Source organism: Pristiophorus japonicus, chromosome 2 (genome assembly GCF_044704955.1).
Source record: "Pristiophorus japonicus isolate sPriJap1 chromosome 2, sPriJap1.hap1, whole genome shotgun sequence".
In the NCBI taxonomy this organism is placed as follows: domain Eukaryota; kingdom Metazoa; phylum Chordata; class Chondrichthyes; family Pristiophoridae; genus Pristiophorus; species Pristiophorus japonicus.
In genome coordinates, this window is record NC_091978.1 from 364957596 (window position 1) to 364979782 (window position 22187).

The window sequence follows — 22187 nt, forward strand, 5'->3', positions numbered from 1 at the left end:
TTCCTGGGATGGAGGGATTGTCCTATAAGGACAGATTGAGTAGACTAGGCTTATATTCTCTAGAGTTTAGAAGAATGAGAGGTGATCTCATTGAAAAATACAAAATTCTTACAGGGTTTGGCACGGTCGATGCAGGGAGGATGTTTCCTCTAGCTGGAGAGTCTAGAACCAGGGCTCACAGAATAAGGGATCGGCCATTTAGGACTGAGATGAGGAAAATGTCTTCACTCAGAGGATGGTGAATTTTTAGAATTCTCTACCCCGTAAGCAGTGGAGGCTCAGGGGCCAAAATTCAGATGCACCAGAAAGCTGATGCATCTATGAGTTTTGGAGTGGTATTCACTGCTGGAACTCTTGGTACGGTAAGTAGATCCATTTTCAGGATTTTGAAATGTTTTAATGGAGGCAAGCCTTAGACTAAAAGCCAGGCTGACTGGCTGAAAATGGGTCGGTCGGTCGCTGTCAATCAGTGGTGAAGTCGTGGTGACGTCACAGCGTGCGTGCGTCACCACGCTCTCTCCCTTCCACTAAAGGGGAGAGATTTTTAACTTTGGTCACTGGGCCACCAGGGAGTGTTTTGGCCGGGCCAGCAAGTTTGGCATCCAAGAGGGGGTGACTGGCTGCCCGTTGGCGGCCTGGCCGAACCCGGTGGCAGTATTTTGCCGGTCGATCGGCAAGTCAGCCGGAAAAAATGTTTTCCTTTGCAGCCGCAGCAGTGGGCCCTCCCCGTTAAGGGCGGCCGTGCTGCCGGGTCGTACTCAGTGCGGAGATGGCACACCGACAGAAAAACCTGCCGGGGGCAGCATGCGTCACAGGTGGGACAGATAGTCATGGAGGGAAAGGGTGGGTGGGACTGGTTTGCCGCACGCTCTTTCTGCTGCCTGCACTTGATTTCTGCATGCTCTCGGTGACAAGACTCGAAGTGCTCAGTGCCTTCCCGGATGCACTTCCTCTACTTAGGGCGGTCTTTGGCCAGGGTCTCCCAGATGTCAGTGGTAATGTCACACTTTATCAGGGAGGCTTTGAGGATGTCCTTGTAACGTTTCCGCTGCCCACCTTTGGCTTGTTTGCCGTGAAGGAGTTCCGAGTAGAGCGCTTGCTTTGGGAGTCTCGTGTCTGGCCTGTGAACTATGTGGCCTGCCCAGCGGAGCTGATCAAGTGTGGTCAGTGCTTCGATGCTGGGGATGTTGCCTGGTCGAGGACGCTAATGTTGGTGCGTCTGTCCTCCCAAGGATCTTGCGGAGACATCGTTGGTGGTATTTCTCCAGCGACTTAAGGTATCTACAGTACATGGTCCATGTTTCTGAGCCATACAGGAGGGCAGGTATTAATACAGCCCTGTAGACTATGAGCCTGGTGGCAGTTTTGAGGGCCTGGTCTTCAAACACTCTTTTCCTCAGGCAGCCGAAAGCTGCACTGGCGCACTGGAGGCGGTGTTGGATCTCGTCGAGATGTAAATGGCAACAGCAGAACCATTACCAACACCTGGCGTCTAAAAAAAATGGGAGCAGTGGATATGATCTGAAATTGTTGAACTCAATGTTTAGTCCGGAACACTGAGTTCAGCAATTTCAGATCATAACCGGGAGAGTGCTTGAAAATTTAGCAGGTATAATTTTATGACATACAATATAATCCCATGAACTTGTACTGAAGAATTTCCTTGCAAAACTGTCTCTTCTAGTCACAAGTGATCACTTCAACCATAACATGGTTACAGGTCCACTTCTTGTCAGTTGAAGTAAAGTCACAGTGGAGCAGTTTGGTACCGAAGTGTTCTCACTCACTCCAATGCAACACAAATCAGTTGCACACATACGAAGGTAACTGGGGCACCAGCATTGAAGAGAAGGCAGAACGTGTGCATGGGACTCATGAGGAACCCGGCCCCCCAATGACAGCACGCTAGCCCAGCTCCCCCAATAACATCACGCTAGCCCAGACCCCCAATGACGGCACTCTAGCCCAGCTCCCCCAATAACATCACGCTAGCCCAGACCCCCAATGACGGCACTCTAGTCCAGCTCCCCCAATGACATCACTCTAGCCCAGACCCCCAATGACGTCACGCTAGCCCAGACCCCCAATAATGTCACACTAGCTCAGACCCAATGATGTCACGCCACCCCAGACCCCCAATGATGTCACGCTAGCCCAGCCGCCAATGACATCACGCTAGCCCAGACCCAATCACATCACGCTAGCGCAGCTCCCCCAATGACGGCACGCTAGCCCAGCTCCCCCAATGAAGTCAGGCGAGCCCAGACCCCGCAATGATGTCATGCTAGCCAAGCCTCCAGTGACGTCACGCTAGCCCAGTTTCCCCAATGACGTCACGCTAGCCCAGACCCAATGATGTCACGCCACCCCAGACCCCAATGACATCACGCTAGCCCAGCTCCAATGACATCACGCTAGCCCAGCTCCAATGACGTCACGCTAGCTCAGACCCAATCACATCACGCTAGCGCAGCTCCCCCAATGACGGCACGCTAGCCCAGCTCCCCCAATGACGTCATGCTAGCTCAGCTCCCCCAATGAAGTTACTCACGCCCAGACCCCCTCCAATAACGTCACACCAGCCCAGACCCCCAATGAAGTCACTCTAGCCCAGGCGCCCAACGACATCATGATAGCCCAGCCCTTAGTGTTGTCACGCTAGCCCAGATCTCCAATGATGTCACGCTAACCCAGCCCCAATGACATCATGCTAGCCCAGACCAATGATGTCACTCTAGCGCAATCCCCCCCAATGACGTCACATTCACCCAGCCCCCCCAAAATGACGTCACGTTCACTCAGCCCCCCCAATGATGTCACGCTAGCCCAGCCCCCAGTGACGCCATTCTAACCCAGTCCAGCCCCGTGACGTCACCAGGCCCCCGCCCTTCCCTCTCACTCACATCCATCTTACCCGCCGATTGGCCGGGCCTTCCGCTCGGCTCCCCAATCAGCGCACGCGTTGCTGGCGTCTCGGCGGACAGCGCGCTTCGCGGGAAAAAAATGTCTGCCTGTGTGTGAATTCCGCCCCCCCCCCCCCTCCCGGTATGTACCGCGACGCCTGAGGCCGAAGCGGTAGAACCGAGAAAAGGCAATTGTGTTTTTATTTACTTTAAATTTTCCCTCATAGTTTGTCCCCGGGCGGCTGGCGGCTGGCGAACTCCCGCTCTGTCCCCGGAGCGGCGACGGCTCCGCGTTATAAGCCCCCGGTTTAAATCCCCGCCGCGTTCCAAAGCGCCCCATGAGTTCCTTCAACCTCCACCGGTTCCGTTATGAGAAGAAAGACGGCGGCGGCCTACGGCGTCAGCCGCAGCGGCAAGAGGACGAGCGGCGGGAGAAGGAGAAGGAGGAGGAGGAGGAAGAGCGGCGGCGGCGGCGGCATCACCAGCGCGACACCACAGCTCGATCTCCCGCCCGACAGGCCGGGCCCGGGCTTGAGGAGACATCGGCAGGTGGGATGGGGAGGAAGAGAGAATGAACAGCACTTCCCATCATATTTACCTCCCCTCCCCATTCCGTTAGCCCCCCATCCCCATTCCGTCATGTCCCCCCCCCCCCACCTCCTCCCATCCCCATTCCGTCATGTGCCCCCCATCCCCATTCCGTCATGTCCCCCCCCCCCACCTCCTCCCATCCCCATTCCATCATGTGCCCCCCATCCCCATTCCGTCATGTCCCCCCCCCCACCTCCTCCCATCCCCATTCCGTCATGTCCCCCCCCCCCACCTCCTCCCATCCCCATTCCGTCATGTGCCCCCCATCCCCATTCCGTCATGCCCCCCCCCCCACCTCCTCCCATCCCCATTCCGTCATGTCCCCCCCCCACCTCCTCCCATCCCCATTCCGTCATGTGCCCCCCATCCCCATTCCGTCATGTCCCCCCCCCCCACCTCCTCCCATCCCCATTCCGTCATGTCCCCCCCCCCACCTCCTCCCATCCCCATTCCGTCATGTGCCCCCATCCCCATTCCGTCATGTCCCCCCCCCCCACCACCTCCCATCCCCATTCCGTCATGTCCCCCCCCCCCCCACCTTCTCCCATCCCCATTCTGTCATGTGCCCCCCATTCCCATTCCGTCATGTCCCCCCCACCTCCTCCCATCCCCATTTCGTCATGTTCCCCCCCCAAATCCCCATTCCGTCATGTGCCCCCCCCCCACCTCTTCCCATCCCCATTCCGTCATGTGCCCCCCATCCCCATTCCGTCATGTCCCCCCCCCCCACCTCCTCCCATCCCCGTTCCGTCATGTGTCCCCCCCGTTCCGTCATGTGTCCCCCCCGTTCCGTCATGTGTCCCCCCCGTTCCGTCATGTGTCTCCCCGTTCCGTCATGTGCCTCCCCCCGTTCCGTCATGTGTCCCCCCCGTTCTCATGTGCCCCAAATCCCCCCCCCCCAATCCTTTCTCCCCTTCCCCAGTTTCTACGGCCCCTCCCCCATCCCGTCATATCCTACTCCCACTGGCCCATGCCAGCATATCCCTTGATCCCCAGCACCAGCTCCCACCCACTGGGGTTGTCTAATTTAACACCAGGCCTATTATTGTTACCTGTTACTCCTCACGGCAAAGGAAACAGCATGTTACTGGTCAGAACGTCCCAGGTTTGATCCCTGTTCAGTGTTGAGTTGGCTGATCTTGGGCCTGGGTTGAGGTGGCATTGTCCTGCTACAATTAAGTTACGGAGGGGAAATTAGCCAGTGTATAGTGCTCCTCATTATGGTCCAACCACCCCCGCTGGAAAGCTCGTGTGTGTCATCAGTAGTTGAGGGTCTTGGCTGTGGAATGAACAGCTTGCCAACACTCAACTGCCTGTGTCCATACATGAAAAATAGCTACTTGGTCAGGGTATTGGAAGGCTAGCAGAATGGGCAGACAAGTGGTGGATGGAATACAGAGAAGTGTGAGATGCTGCATTTTGGCAGAAGGGATAGGGAGAGGCAATATAGACTTAATGGCACAGTTCTAAAGAGTGTGATGAGAAAGAGGGACCTGGGGGTTCATGTGCTTAGATCTTTGCAGGTAGCAGGACATATTGAGAGAATAGTTAGTAAAGCATATGGGATCTTGGGCTTCATAAATAGAGGTATTGAGTACAAAAGCAGGGAAATTATGCTGAGCCTTTATAAAACTCTGGTTAGGCCACAACGAGAGTATTGCGTCCAGTTCTGGTCACCACACTTTACGAATGGTGTGAAGGCCCTTGAGAGGTTGCAGAGGAGATTTACCAGAATGGTTCTAGGAATGAAGGATTTTAGCTACAAGGAGAAGCTGAGTTATTCTCCTTGGAGAAAAGGAGGGTTGAGGCGAGATTTGATAGAGATGTACAAGATTATGACAGATTTGGTTAAGGTAGACAGAGAAAGGCTGTTCCCATTAACTGATGGTACAAAGACTAGGTGACACAGATTGATTTAAGGTTTTGGGCAAGAGATACGGGGGTATGCGAGGAAGAACCTTTTTATGCAGCGAGTAGTAATGACCAGGAACTTGCTGAAGAGTGGTGGAAGCGGAGACGATCAATGATTTCAAAAGGAAATTGGATAGGTACTTGAGGGAAATAAACTTGCAGGGCTACGAGGATAGAGCGGGGAATGGGACTATCTGGATTGCTTGACAGAGAGCCGGTTTGGATTCGATGGACCGAATGGCGGCCTCTTGTGCTGTAATGACTCTGGCTGCTAGCAACCAGCGCATTACGCCTCAGCAAGAGTCAGGAGAGCAAAGGACAAGTAACTTTTGTGTGTTGGGAGGGTGAATGGTGGGAGAGTGGGTACTGTTTGTTTTGAAGCAATATTTGGAAAACAGCTTGCATTGAAATGCATAGATTCCAGAATGGTTCCCATGGATTGGAAGGTAGCAAATGTAACCCCACTATTTAAGAAAGGAGGGAACTGCAGAACAGTTAGCCTGACATCAGTAGGGAAAATGCTGGATTCTATTATTAAGGACGTGGTAATAGGGCACTTAGAAAATAATAATAGGATTGGCAGAGTCAGCATGGATTTATAAAAAGGAATTCACGTTTGACGAATCTGTTAGTTTTTTGAGGTTGCAACCAGCACAATTGATATGGGGGGATGGGTGTATGTATTTAAATTTTCAGAAAGCATTCGATAAGGTGTCACACAAGAGGTTATTAAGTAAAATTAGGGCTCATGGGATTAGGGGTAATGTACTAACATGGATTGAGGATTGTTAACGGACAGAATAGGAATAAACTAGTCATTTTCAGGTTGGGAGGCTGTAACTAGTGGGGTACCGCAAGGATCAGTGCTTAGGCCTCAGCTATTCATGATCTATATCAATGATTTGGATAAGGGGACCAAATATAATATATCCAAGTTTGCTGATACTACAAAGCTAGATGGGAATGTAAGTTGTGAGGAGATTGCAAAGAGGCTTCAAGGGGATATAGACAGGCAAAGTGAGTGGGCAAGAACATGGCAAATGAAATATAAGTAGGAAAAATGGAAAAGCAGAGTATTTTTTTAAATGGTGAGAGGTTAGAAAATGTTGGTGTTCAGAGGGACCTGGCTTTCCTTGTTCATGAATCACTGAACGTTAACATGCAGGTACAGCAAACAATTAGGAAAGCAAATAGTTTGTTGGCCTTGATTACAAGAGGATTTGAGTACAAGAGTAAAGATGTCTTGCTGTAATTATGTAGGGCCCTGGTGAGACCACACCTGAAGTATTGTGTCCAGTTTTGATCTCCTTACCTAAGGAAGTATATACTTGCCATAGAGGGAGTGCAAGAAAGGTTCACCAGACTGATTCCTGGGGGATTGCCCTATGAGGAGAAATTGAGTAGACTAGGCCTATATGGAACTTCCTCCTTAAACCTCTCTACCTCTCTCTCCTCCTTTAAGGCACTCCTTAAAACCGACCTCTTTAACCAAGCTTTTGGTCATCTACTGTAATTTCTTAGTGGCTCAGTGTCAAATTTATCTGTTTTGTTTTATAAACTGCTGTGAAGCACCTCGGGACATTTTACTATGTTAAAGGCGCTATATAAATAAAAGTTGTTATATTCTCTAGAGTTTAGAAGAATGAAAGGTGATGTCATTGAAACAGACAAAATTCTTATAGGGTTGACAGGGTAGATGCAGGATGGATGTTTCCCCTGGCTAGAGTCTGGAACCAGAGGTCACAGTCTCAGAATAAGGGGTCGGCCATTTAGCACAGAGATGAGAAATTTCTTCACTGAGGGTGGTGAATCTTTAGAATTCTCTACGCTGTGGACTGTGGGGCTCAGTTGTAGTATATCAAGATAGAGATTGATAGATTGTTGGATATTAAGGTAACCAAGGGATATGGGGATAGTGCAGGAAAGTGAAGTTAAGGTAGAATATCAGCCGTGATCTTATTGAATGGTGGAGCGGGCTCGAGAGGCCGAATGGCTCCTATTTCTTGTGTTACTATATTCTTATGCATTCTTGTGCCTCTTGGATGGGATTGTGTACATTGAGGAAGTACTTCTTCAAGTGTGGTTTATTGGTCAGAGAGACTGATACCCTATTAAACAAAGAATTGAATTTATTTTTAAATGCGAGCATCAAAATGGGTTGCATTTTTAAAACAATACTTGCCAAATCAATGCAACTTGAACCTTATATTGGGGTGAAAACGATCCACAACCTTCAAGCTAGATGAAGTTTCTCAGTCATCATTTCATGACTCCAGTGTCTTGTGTTAAATATGGTATTCAGTGCCATGTTGTAATGTTTGTTGGGTATGAATTCATTCCTGTGCCCCCTCAACCTGATTGCCATAATTTGCAATCTGGCTATAGGAACCCTATGAGCCAAAGTGCCAATTTGAAATAGGCTATTCCCTCTCCAGTGCCCCTGTCGCACAAACTGAGCTAGCTTACTCCACACAAGTTTGTCCTCATAATTTCACCTGTTGTAACATTCGATAGATGACTAAAGATCCAAATCTTTTGAGTTACAAGCCCATATGATTGTTTGACTGCTGCAAGGTGATTTTTGATATGGTATTACCTTTACAAAGATAACTTTTAAGGTCCTATTATACCTAATTTATAGTACTGAGCTGAATTTTCAACTGGTTCTGTGAACCCTAGGTCTTACGGATTTGTTGCTATAACCCCACAATGTGGTGTTTCACCTGTGGGAGAAAGTGAGGCCAAAATTTGGGGGGGCGGGGAAGATATGACGAGTGGCAAAAAAAGCCTGTTATTACCTTGACTTCCTCACGCGCTCATTGCTGGAAACTTTATTTGTATACAGCAACAGAAATCACAGAATCCTAGAATACAGGTACAACGTCAAATCCGGAAGCCTCAGGATCGAGGCCACTCCGGATTCTGTGTATTTCCAGACTTCAGAATGTCTTTCTGATGTCCCGAATCTGGAAACGCCCAAGCCCAGGTTCATGTATTTCCGGACTTCGGTAGGTCTTTCCAACGTCCTGAGTCCGGAAACGCCTGGACCTAGATAGGCAGGGGGGAGGGGGCGAGATTGGCCCGAGGCTGGGAAGAGGTCGGCAGGCGAGAGGTCTGCGGTGGCCCTCAGCGGGGGAGGGGTCTGCGGTGGCCCGAGGCGGGGGAGAGGTCGGCTGGTGGCCCGAGACTGGGGTCTGGATTCTGGAACATTTCTCGGATGCCGGACGACCCCGTCACGGATCGTCACGGTGTCCGGATTCCAGAATAGTATGGATTCCGGAACTCCGGATTTTCGATGCTATACCTGTAGTACAGCACAGAAGGAGGCCATTCGTCCCATCGAAGAGCAATCCAGAAATGAAATGCCAGTAGGGCTGGAGGAGGTTACAGAGATAGGGAGGGCGAAGCCATGGAGGGCTTTGAAAACAAGAATGCGTATTTTAAAGTTGAGGTATTGTCGAACTGGGAGCTAGTGAAAGTCAGCAAGCACAGGAGTGCTGGGTGAACGAGATTTGGAGCGAGTTAAAGCACAAGCAGCAGAGTTTTGGATGAGCGCAAGTTTATGTAGGGTGGAAGATGGGAGGTCGGCCAGGAGAGCATTGGAATAGTCAAGTCTAGAGATAATAAAGGCAGGAATGAGGGTTTCAGTGATGTTACGGAGGTGGGAGTAGGCAGTCTTGGTGAAGGTGCAGATATGTGGTTGGGAACTCGTCTTGGCATTAAACGTAACACCACGGTTGCAGAAGGGTCCTGCTCAGCTTAAGACAGTTGCCAGGGATGGAAATGGTGGTCAGGAACAGAGTTTGTGCTGGGGACCAAAGACATTGGATGCAGTCTTCCCAGTACTTAGAGGAAATTTCTGCTCCACCAATATTGGATGTCGAACAACCAGTGTGACAAATCTGAGGCAGTGGAGGGATCCAAAGAGGTGGTGGTGAGGTAGAGCTGAGTGTCATCAGCATACATGTGGAACGTGATGTGTTTTCGGATGATATCACCGATGGATAGCATGTAGATGAGAAATAGAAGGATAGATTTGGGGAATTCCAGAGGTAATAGTGGAAGTTTGAAGAGAAGCCATTGCAGGTTATGATTAGATAAATAACAATGGAACCAAGCTTAGGCAATTCCATGTAGCTGGACATTGGAGGAGAAGCATTGGAGGAGGATGGTGTGGTCAATCGAAGGCTGCAGATAGGTCGAGAAGGATGAGGGAGGGATAGTTTATCACAAAGAATGTCATTTGTGACTTTAACAAGGGCTTCTTGAATGGTGTTGGAGCCGCACTCATCCAGGCAATTGCAGTATATTTCATCACACTCCTGACTTGTGCCTTGTCGGTGGAGGAAAGGCTTAGGAAAGTCAGGAGGTGAGACACTCGCTGCAGAATACCCAGCCTCTGACTCGTGCTTGTAGCCATAGTATTTATGTGGCTAGTTCAGTTAAGTTTCTGGTGCCTTCTTCTGCTATACCTGACCTCAGTGGTTGATGCTGACGCTGATACCTGAAATGGAAAGCAATTAATTCCCCCAGATGTACATCGTTTAAGTGAGCATACAATTGACAAAAATGAAAGTTTGTGAAATTGTGCAGAACTTCTGTAAAGCTATGTGGTTTGTGAATACCAAGCTGTAATGTCCTCAGCTTGATGAATTTGAAAATAGCAATCTTGACATGTATATATTTTACTATAATGGGGTTTGCTGTTCTTAGAACAGGGCCATTTATAGCACTCTTATTTTTCTGCATATTGCAAGTCTTGCAAAGCATTCAGTTGCTCCTGAGAGATCTAACCTGATTGTGGCCTTCTCCAATATTCTCCACATGTCCAGCCGCCATGTGACTGGACAGCAATCAGGATTGGAAACCTAGCTAACTTTCTCCTACCTAATGTGGCTGCTTAGGCTATTTAGTTTGTCCATCCAGGAAATAAAACAACAGTCCTCACATCACTGCACTTTTCTGTTTCTCAAATGATTTTGTTTTTTTACTCACACTTCTCTATGCTGGTCCATTCCCTGGTTATGCTTTGTGTGAAGAAGAGCTTACAGTTGCCCTTTTGTCAATGTGAACATTTACCTTTTTCTCCTATTGTAATAGTTTAATTTGAAAGTAATGTTCTGCTTTTCTATAACATTTCCTAACATGGCATATCACTGATGTCAGCTTAGTTGCTTCCCTTCAAAGCTAGATGGCCTATTTTTCAGTGGCGCTTTAGAGAAATTGTATGATTTTTCTCTTCGCCTCAAGGGTTTGAATGTCTCCCTTGTGTCTTTGTGACCATAACTAGAGACAGTACTGTGGGCTAACCAGAGCACAATGCTGTTTTGCATGGTTTCATTTGATTTTCACATTATTTTGGTCATATATTTTGGCGTTCTTAATCGACTGTTGATTGCTGTTCTGCAGACGTAGGAGATATTAAGTGCTCGATATACTAATGCTCTTTTTTTCCCCACACCGTTATGGAGTATATACAATGTCCCTTTTCCATCCTACTTATGGCTCTCCTATGGTGTTGCTCACAAGTTTACAGGCTTGAGACACAATGAAGTAAGTGGATTGTGATGAGATTTTTTTGGTTGGCTCAAATTTCTCAGAACCAATCAGAAAAACATGATTATTTGTGTTTGTGCTACAGATGTATTTAAAGTGAAACTCTCACTACACACACACACACTTTTTAAATTTAGTAGCAGATCTCTTGTGAAGGTGCAGAGGAGATTATGTTTCTCAGTTAAATCAGGATGTGATAAAACAAGGGCAGGATTGTTATACCGTGAAATGCACAATGTATTCCTCCAAAAATCAAATTAAGTAAATATAGTCTCCGGGCAATCGGAGTTATTGTTTGGTGCGAACTTTTCAGATTGTGAAATGGCTGTACATTGAAGGCTGCACATCAGAGGCACCCATCATTATGTGAATCCAATTTTACAAAGGGGTCACAAACAGGCATTCCTATTGGTATGTTAGAAAGAACGCCATGATTCAGGCACGTGCCCTGGATGCCTACGGAGAAGCCTTATCCAATGTGGTAAACGTTGAAAGGATCAATGCATGGAATTCAGCTATTTACAATCTCTATTAATGACTTGGATGAAGGGACCAAGTGTAATGTATCCAAGTTTGCTGATGATACAAAGCTAGGTGGGAAAGTAAGCTGTGAGGAGGATACAAAGTGCCTGCAAACGGATATAGAGACAGGTTAAGTGAGTGGACAATAAGGTGGCAGATGGAGCATATGTGGGGAAATGTGAGATTATTCACTTTAGTAGAAAGAATAGGAAAACAGTATCTTCTAAATGGTGAGAAACTATTAAATGTTGGTGTTCAGAGACATTTAGGTGTCCCAGTACAAGAAACACAGAGATGCAGGTACAGCAAGCAATTAGGAATGCAAATGGCGTGATAGCCTTTATTGAAAAGGGGTTAGAGTACAAGAGTAGGGAAGTGTTGCTACAATTGTACAAGGCTCTGGTGAGACTACATATGGAGTACTGTGCACAGTTTTGGGCTCCTTATCTAAGGAAGGATATACTTGTCTTGGAGACGGTGCAACAAAGATTGATTCCTGGGATGAGAGGATTGTCCTATGAGAAGAGATTGAGTAGATTGGGCCTATACTCTCTGCAGTTTAGAAGAATGAGAGGTGATATTGAAACATAAGATTCTTACAGGGCTTGACAGAGTAGATGCTGAGGGAGCAGTCTCCCCTGGCTGGAAAATCTAGAACTAGGGGACACAGTCACATGATAAGAGGCTGGCCATTTAGGACTTGAGATGAGGAGGAATTTCTTCACTGAGGATTGTGAATCTTTGGAATTCTCTGTTCCAGAGGGCTGTGGGCGCTGAGTCATTGAGTATATTCAAGGCTGAGATAGATTTTTGGACTCGGAATATGGGGATAGGGCAGGAAAGTGGAGTTGAGGTAGATCAGCCATGATATTGAATGGTGGCGCAGGCTCGAGGGGCCAAATGGCCGATTCCTGCTCTTAATTTTATGTTGCACTTCTGGCACAGAATGTGCGCGAGCACACTGCCTACCCTTTTGGATCCATGGGCGCAGGTCTTACACCTGTGAAACAGGCGCAGTGCAGTTCAATTTCTAGGCACTAGATGTTTTACAAAAATGCTGAATAATATTACGGTCAGTATATTGTATTTTTCTGTAAAATGGGAGAATGCTATTACTTTGCAGACTTTTTTGGAAACCGAATTGTGAAAACTGTTCCTTGAAAGCTTCAGCATACGGTGCGACATTATTACCTGTAGGCTGCACTATGTTCTGTGCGGTGTGTTTGTTTCAATGCACAGTCTGTTTAAATTTCTGCGCATACACGGTATTTCTGATGTAAAAGCTTGAGCAGTCAGCATGGGACCTTGCAGATTACTGCCCGGACGTGCATGTGTGCAGCATAGAAGGAACATTGCCGTGTGATGTTGTTGTATTTTTAACAGTGGGTCACTATAACCACTGCCAGGGGCACTGAAGGACTGTGGCAAAGAAGAAAAATTTAAAATGACTGTTACTTTCCAGCTGCTGGTAAATTATCTAGATCTGAAGCATTTGACTTCTGTGTATTAGTGTTAACTTCCATGGTTAATCTAAATTTCTTATTTTCTACTTTTTAGATAGATTATAGAATAGGGCAGTTCAGAAGGAGGCCATTCGGCCCATCGAGTTGGCGCCGACTTTCGAAGAACAATCCAGTTAGTTCCACTCCCCTAATCGTTCCTCCGATACCTGCAATCTTTTCTCCAAGTATTTACCTAATTCCCTTTTAAAAGCTACTATTGAATCTGTATCGACCACCCTATCAGGCAGTGCATTCCAAATCCTAACCATTCGTTGTGTTAAAAAAAGGTTTTTCCTAACATTGCCTTTGGTTGATCTGCCAATCACCTTAAATCTGTGCCCTCTGGTTATCGACCCTTCAGCCATTGGAAACGGTTGCTCCTTATTTACTCTATTTAAACCTGAATGGCCTCCTTCTGTGGTGTACTATTCTATGATTTATGATTTTAAACACCTCTATCAAATCTCCTCTTGGCCTTCTCTGCTCTGAGTAGATCACCTCCAGCTTCTGCAGTCTATCCACTTTACTGTAATCCCTCATCCCTGGAGCCATTCTAGTAAATCTCTTCTGTACCCTCTCCAAAGCCTTCACGTCCTTCCTAAAGTGTGGTGCCCAGAATTCACCCAATACTCCAGCTAGGGCCAAACTAGTGTTTTATATACGTTTAGCATAACTTCCTGGCTTTTGTACTCTATGCCTCTACTTATAAATCCCAGGATCCCATATACTTTATTAACTGCTTTTTTTAACCTGACCTGCCACCTTCAAAGATTTGTGCACAAACATCCCCAGGGCGCTCTATTCTTGCACCCTCTTTAAAATTGTGCCATTTAGCATGTATTGCCTCTCGTCATTCTTCCCACTAAAATATACCACCACTCAGTTCTGCATTGAATTTCAACTACAAGCCTATTCCACCAGCCTGTCTCTGTCCTCTTGAAGTTACTACTATCTTTCTCACTATTTACTGCACTTCCAAGTTTTGTGTCATCTGCAAATTTTGAAATTGTGTCCTGTATCCCCTAGTCCCATCATCGGCAGTTCCTCGAAATCGAGGAAGTCTTGCTTCCTCTCTCAAAGTGAGTTCTTAGGTGACTGAGCAGTCCAATACGGGAATTACAGTCTCTCTCACAGGTGGGACAGACAGTCGTTGAAGGAAAGGGTGGGTGGGACTGGTTTGCCGCACGCTCCTTCCGCTGCCTGCGTTTGGTTTCTGCATGCTCTCGGCGACGAGATTCTAGGTGCTCAGCGCCCTCCCGGATGTACTTCCTCCACTTAAGGCGGTCTTTGGCCCCAAGTCCAAGTCATTAATGTATATCCAAAATAGCAGTGGTCCTACTACTGAACCTTAGAACGACACTATGTAAATCCCTCCAGTCCGAAAACAGCCATTCTCTTGGCTTTCTACCTTAGCCAATTTTGTATCCATATTGCAACTGTCCCTTTTTATCCCACAAGCTTCAATTTTGCTAACAAGCTTAATATGTGGTACTTTTATCAAACGCCTTTTGAAAGTCCAGATACACAACATTAACCGCACTGCCCTCATCCACCTTCTCTGTTACATCATCAAAAAACTCAGGTTAATTAAACACGATTTTCCCTTAACAAAGCCATGCTGGCTTTCCTTTATTAGTCAATGCATGTACATGTGGCTGTTAATTTTCTCCTGGGCTGTGGTTTCTAAAACCTTCCCCACTGCCAGCATTAAACTGACTGGCCTGTAATTGCCAAATCAATACTACTTACTCACGTCTCCAAGGTTATAAACCCTTGTGATTTGTTTGATGGCCAGTTTCAGATTCGTGGTAACATGGGGATTAAATTGGTCTTTGATTTTAATGTAGAAGAAAATCTAGGGAGGGCTTAAATCGGCTGTCAACTTGCTATCGGGTGTTTTGCACTGTTGCTGAAGACCTATTTCACCTCCCATGGTCTTCAACTAAGAGCGTGGCTGCAAATCGTGGCCATTAAGGAGCGAAGATGTGAAAGAATATTAGAGAAGGATATATGTGTGTGAAGTATATTTTGGTGCCAATGATGATGAGTAAAGAGCTGCAATTGCATGATCAATGCAAAAGAGAACATAAATGAACGGATCGTATATTGTCTGTTAATTCAATAATACTTGTAGGAAATATTTATCATCATCTTTGCAGAAATAAGGTAGGCAGTAGTTTTGTATAATAGCATAAAGCCTGAGAAATAAACTAAGTCCCTCTCTCCTCCCCTCCCTAATTTGGGCTATATATGTGCATTTATGGTTGGGGGTGGAGAAGGAAGGAGGAGGAGAATATCCTCAAATTGGGTGAAATTAAAAAACCCTGTAATCTTGAAGGGACTTTATTACCTCTATTTCTTAACGGAGTGACTGCTGCCAACGACCAGAATCGTTCTGCGCATCCGCAACCACTTAGTTAGCTGTCGAGATCCAATGATTCGCACGGAAGCAATGATGGCGGCTCCAAAATGATTGGTCCTGAATAATAATCACAACATCTTTGCCACACCAATAGCTTATGTTGACTTGCTCGCTATTGCATGTTGCCATAGCAAATGAAAATTGTGTTTTTTTTTACATGAGTAGCAAACATTTCCCCCCCCCCCCCCCCCCCCCAATAATAACCTCTAATGTAATCTTTCACTGTTTACAAGGTACAATCTCTAGCAAGAGGTGATGGATGTTTATGGAGTGAAACCTAAACCACTTTTTTTAAACAACTGTCAAAAAAATGAATTGTCTTTATTATAATCAAATGCGAACAAACAAATAAAACACAAATTGCGCATGTGCAGCTACTTCAATTTTGTTGGCAGCAGTCCCATCCTTTTCCTAAACAGTATACAGTACAATTCAATATTAATGCTGACTAATTGTTACGGCTTCAATGTACACCAATATTAATTATCTTCCGTATCGATATAATGGAAACCGGTAGTGCTTAACAATTTTCTCGTGAAAATGTTGATTGCAATACTTTGCTGTGGACTATGGTTTGCATTTTTATCCTGGTAGTAATCTGAAGAGGTGTTGCTGTGAACTGTCCTTTTGGTATTTGACTGGATGTAGCAATAAAATGGGCTTACAGGTTAGTGCTTACCATAATGGGCTTGGCAAAGAGAGTGATTGTTGCTCCTAAAAGGGTTGAATTCCCCATGGGCTATGTTTAGAGGTGGTTTGGCAATTCAATAAAGTTGTAACAGCAGTCTTCTGCACTGCTGAATAGTTAACCTCAAATAATTATCAATTTAAAAAAGATGTTTTGATGTGAAAGTTTTAATAGAATGTTACAAAACGCTTTCAATCTTAACACAGCCTTCAGTGACTTTCATTACAATTTCTTTCTTTTTTTAAATTACTTAGTGACCACTGTACCAGAGACACCAGAAGGAAAGCAGTCCACCTTTTTATCGTATTTCAGGAGAAAAAAGAAGGGCATCCAGTATCTAGACTCTGAATCTGAAAATGAAGAACCAAACAAGAACAGTGCATCATATCCAGCAGTCAATGGAAGACCAAAGGGATGCATTCCAAAAATGTAAGCAATATTTTTATGTACAGTCTTATCACAGAATCATATAAATTTACAGCACAGAAGGAGGCTATTTCGGCCCATCGTGTCCGTGCCGGCTGACAGAGTTATCCAGCCTAATCCTACTTTCCAGCTCTTAGTCCATAGCCCTGCAGGTTATGGCACTTCAGATGCACGTCCAATCTTTCCTCATAGCTAAAATTCTCCAGTCCAGGCAACATCCTCATAAATCTCTTCTGTACCCTCTCTAGTGCAATCACATCCTTCCTGTAATGTGCTGACCAGAACTGCACGCAGTACTCTAGATGTGGCCTAACTAGTGTTTAATACAATTCAAGCATAACCTCCCTGCTCTTCTATTCTACGCTTCAGCTAATAAAGGCAAGTATTCAGTCTGCTTCTGGTCTCCGCTCCCGCTCAGGTCTGCCGCCTCTGGTCTCGGGCCTGCACACTCTGCGCTCTTTATTTGCTCTGGGATAGAATTAGTGTGAAAGGTATAGAGGGTGCAGAATTCCTAAAATGCATTCAGGAGTACTTTTTTTAGCCAGTATGTAGCACTTATCACTACGTTACCTGTGTGCCATATTTACCGAGAATTTGTTGCAGCGGTTTATGCGTTCTGACATTAATCTGGGGTAAACTTACTCCAGTTACGTAGAAACCTTCGAGCCTGCACCACCATTCAATAAGATCATGGCTGATCATTCCCTCAGTACCCCTTTCCTGCTTTCTCTCCATACCCCTTGATCCCCTTAGCCGTAAGAGTCATATCTAACTCTGTCTTGAATATATCCAATGAACTGGCATCAACAACTCTCTCCACAGGTTAACAACTCTCAGTGAAGAAGTTTCTCCTCATCTCAGTCCTAAATGACCTACCCCTTATCCTAAGACTGTGTCCCCTGTTTCTGGACTTCCCCAACATTGGGAACATTCTACCCGCATCTAACCTGTCCCGTCCTGTCAGAATCTTATATGTTTCTATGAGATCACCTCTCATCCTTCTAAACTCCAATGTATAAAGGCCCAGTTGATCCAGTCTCTCCTCATATGTCAGTCCAGTCATCCCAGGAATCAGTCTGGTGAACCTTCGCTGCATTCCCTCAATAGCAAGAATGTCCTTCCTCAGATTTGGAGACCGAAACTGAACACAATATTCCAGGTGAGGCCTCACCAAGGCCCTGTACAACTGCAGTAAGATCTCCCTGCTCCTACACTCAAATCCCCTAGCTATGAAGGCCAACATACCATTTGCCGCCTTCACCGCCTGCTGTACCTGCATGCCAACTTTCAATGACTGATGAATCATGACACCCAGGTCTCGTTGCACCTCCCCTTTTCCTAATCTGCCGCCATTCAGATAATCTGCCTTCGTGTTTTTGCCCCCAAAGTGGATAACCTCACATTTATCCACATTATATTGCATCTGCCATGCATTTGCCCACTCACCTAACCTGTCCAAGCTATTTCTCTCTCTCCCGTCCTGTTTTGACCCCTTGCTGGATGGAGTATGGTTCATGAGCCTTGGCTGCTCTCTGGAACTTCAAATTTTCATTCATGTATGAGTCTTGACCTCATGTTGGCGGGCACAGAGAAGGTGTGTGGCAGTCATATCAGACCGATACTATCCTTGTCTGTTGTCCACGCATGCATTTCCAGCAATGGTCACTAAATAGCACTTAGGAGTGGAGAACCCTGGATGTTTACTCTCCCTAGGAATATTAAATTCATGATACTGTGGCCTAGTACTCCTAGTTTGAGGAGAGATTTGTTAATTTTGTACCGAATGGGAATTGAACGTCAGACGTTCCCGGTTTGTCTGGTTTAATTACTGCCTGGTAAGCTCACTGAGCCATCACAAAGTTGTCGGTATTGGGCTGATTGGTCAATCTTTAACAAGCTGGGCTTTCCTCAATTAAATTTAGGCTTTTCAATCTGCTTACCTTGGCTCATCATTTATTTGGCTTTACTCTGTTTGTTCTGCATGACCATTTCATTAATGCTTTGCTACATACTTTGTTTCTAGCTACATGATATTTTTTTCTTTGCAAAATAGAAAATGTTCCCAGTTTTGGAAAGGCCTGCTCACTCCTCCAATCCAAGTACTTCCTGAGAGTAAGAGTGAGCGAAAGTGAGTTTGAAGAATGAGTAAGAGTAACATGAAGTGAGAGAAAGTGACAATTGAAGGGCCAAAGCAAGGGTGTGAGAGAAGTGCAATGAAAGCTTGGACACCCTAACACCCACTCCCCTGTAACAGAATAGCTTTTTACTGTCGCAACAACACAGATTATTGTACTAGTTTGTGGCCAGAGATGATTGCTCTATCCGTACAGTATGCGGTGGTGGGGAGGGTGTTCAGTGGTTAATTTGCTAATGGCAATTGGATGTGCTACATTAAAATGTAAGGATTTATTTGTGTGATTATTTTATTTATAGGAAGGAGTTAATTCAATATAATTGAAGTGACTTTCAATGATGTATGTTGTATTAAACTATATTTGGGATGCATAATTATTGCTTTTCCATGCTTTAAATGACATAGTTGATCTGTGCCATTCTTCATCTCTGTGGTGGTTGAAAGTGTTATTAGTAAGGTCCAGATCTTTTAACTGGTTGCCCTACATAAAGGATGGTCTACAAGGAGAAGAACTTCAAGAAGGTTGGGAAATTAAAAAAGAATAATTGTTCAGAAATGATCACTCATTAGAAAATATTACATGACCTTATTTAGTACGTTTCTCTTCTAAGTATGTAACTTTTAAACGTTGTTGGAGCTTAATTTGAATGGCTGCAAAACAGGTTGTAAACTGCTTTCTGTTTAGTCTTCATCAACTTTTCCTGAATTTAGTTTTGGGATTTAAAACTTCAATAGTCACAGAGGTTGCGAGATATTTGTGGGCAGTTTTCTTCGGGGCCAGCAGTGAATGTCTTTGCTTTGCCGCTGACCGCAAATTCTGGTAAAAATGTAATTCATGATTTTAATATTTATTAGATATTAATTTGGGATTACATGATGTTCCATGACATGCACTGCAGGGAACAGAAGGTATACGTGCTCCAGATTACTCCCATTTTGTCTTCACTAGAAGCTGGACAACGTCACAAGAGATTGACTAACTCTTTGTCATAGTTGACACTGGCCCAGAAATTGTGGCCTTTCTAGGTGCGTACGATGTGCGTACGCGCCCGAGAAGCCCTGCAAAGCGCATGTGGTGAAATCCGACACTTGCGAACTGTCAACATTTCTTTTGACCGTTCCAAAACATCTCCGGGAGAATTGGCCTTTGCGAGCAAAGATTTGGGCTATTTACCCAACTCTTTCCCAGTGAATGTCCTTCAAACTCTTACGCCTGGTAAGGCCTGCTTTTACCAACGTAAGAGTTTTAAAAGATAGAAAAATTAAATGTTCTCACTAATTTTTATATTTAATTTAAAAACTCTGTCCATTAAGGTAAGTTTATTTTTAATACAATTAACAGTTTTAAAACATTTTTATTTCATAAAACATTTAATTCAATTTCAATTAATTTTAAAAATGAGGTTATTTTTTTATTTATTGTGTTGTGTTTTGGCGGGTACAGGTTGAACCTTCCTTATCCAGAACCATCCCTCGTCCAGAACCATTCCCAGCCACCGGGTGCCACATGCGCAGAACTCCGACATGAACAAATTGAAGTCCTTCCTCGCTGCCGACTCCTGTAATCGCTTGCCTGACCCCGCGATCCACCGCCCCCCCCTCCCCCCCGATGATCTCTCTGCTGCACTTCTAGCCCCAAGCCAGTCAGCCCCTATATCCCCTTGTTCAGTACCTGTACCATCCAATTTAACATGACCACCCCTCTTCCGGAGAAATCCCTTATCCAGAACAGACCAGGTCCCGAGGGTTCCAGATAAGGGAGGTTCAACCTGAATTCTCATTGATAGTAATGGGAGCTCCCATAAACGTAGCTCCCATTATTATCACTGAGAATATTACATTGTGATTGGTGGTCCGGCCCATGTGATCCCAGGTTGCAAGAATAATCCTGGGATGCGTGGACCTTTGTGCTGAGCTCCAGATCTGGGCCTTGGACCGGAAGTGTTTATTCCTCCGCGATCACCAGGTACTACCATAAAGCAAAATTAGGTCGGAGGCATATGCCCACGGGAAGCCTCCGACCGCATTTGTGGTAAAGGTGGAAATGAGGCATCCCTAGCAGCCGCCTGAAATGAACGCTGGCCGTTAAAATTATTTACGAGGTCCTGAGCTTGAATTGGGACCCCTTTATGAAATTGGTGCCCGAGAGCTTGAGCTTTCTTGTACCTGCCTACAAAAACATGGCGCCAACACCCGGAAAGTAGGGTGAAGCAGCACTAGTGAATAGGGTCCCCACCTCTAATTAAAGTAGGAAACCAGCAACACTTAGAATCATAGAATTATACAACACAGAAGGAGGCCATTTGGCCCATCTTGGCTGTGTCTTTGAAATAGCTGTCTAGTGTCCCACTCCCTTGCTCTTCCTTATAGCCCTGCAATTATCTTTCCCTTCAAGTATATTTCCAATTCCCTTTTGAAAGTTACTATTGAATCTGCTTCCATCACCCTTTCAGGCAGTGCATTCCAGATCACAACAATTCACTGCATAAAAAAATAATTTTCTCATGTCATCTCTCCTGATTGAACTGGCTTTTTGGGAGATGGTGTTAATTTTTAGTGTCGATTTAAATATGGCTTACTTATAAACTGCACCAACATTTGAAATGGCAGGCACTATTGCACATTTCTGAGAGCTGCTTGGACAAAATATTATTGGTGAGTGGCGATTAATGCAATTGTATCTGACTGATGGCATGCTACACAATTCGTGGCATTTTAAACAAGGACGCGACTGCTGGGAGCAAACCAGAAGTGTTCTACACAAGCATGCCTCAGGTTCGTCACGGGAGCGTGCTCATAAATATATTTTTTTAAATGCTGGGGAGGGTACGGGCTTTGTGGAAAGAAATGCCAGGGAGGGAGAAGGTGGATGGGGTGGGGGTGGAGAAGAGAAGAGAAGAGAAGAGAAGAGAAGAGAAGAGAAGAGAAGAGAAGAGAAGAGAAGAGAAGAGAAGAGAAGAGAAGAGAAGAGAAGAGACAGACGGGGTGGGTTGGGGGGGGGAGGAGAGAGAGAGAGAAAGCAAGCGAGTCTGGGGGTGGGGTGGGGGGGGAGGCGGGGTTCTTTAAAGCTGCAGTCTGTCTCTACCTTGGGTCCCTAACCCTAAATGCACTGAATAATAGTTTTGATGCACAACTTGTGTGGAATATAGAAAATATTTTGCAATTTTTTTGTTAGGAATGGTTTAAAGATGGGGAATTGAAACACTTTTGTATTCTCCGCACATGGTAAATGTATTGAGCCTGCTCAAGTCACGGGTATGCTACTCCCAACGGTGTGCCTTTGCCCCAGAAAAGTATTCGCACGGTATCAACATTACATTTCTGTTTCCCACCCCAATAAGCTTTGGTCCATCTGAGCAGAACCCGGTGAGTGCTTTGGGCTGTATTGTGATTATAAGCTCGCATTCACTCAGAATTGCTTTTGAGACCTTAAATTGAGCCAAACTCTCAGAATCAGAGATAGTGTTGGAATCCATTATACCACCTAGACAATTTCACATATTTATTTTAGATGATGCAAGCATTTTGCATA

The 22187-nt window shown here is 45.6% G+C and overlaps 1 protein-coding gene across 5 annotated transcripts in view; it reads left to right on the top strand.

Moving 5' to 3' along the window:
- Positions 1–2979: 2979 nt before the first annotated feature.
- Positions 2980–22187, top strand: part of LOC139250321 (SWI/SNF-related matrix-associated actin-dependent regulator of chromatin subfamily A containing DEAD/H box 1-like) — a 137757-nt gene continuing 118549 nt past the window's right edge. For 4 of the 5 annotated variants that reach the window (XR_011591291.1, XM_070872810.1, XM_070872811.1 and 1 more), the window contains exons 1-2: positions 2981–3452; positions 16350–16524. Coding sequence is in view for 3 of the 5 variants with exons in the window: in XM_070872810.1 (XP_070728911.1) it covers positions 3242–3452; positions 16350–16524 (386 nt within the window). In the remaining 2 variants the exon portion in view is untranslated. Of the gene's footprint in view, positions 3453–16349; positions 16525–22187 lie in introns of all 5 variants that reach the window. The other variant, XR_011591292.1, reaches the window with a different exon arrangement.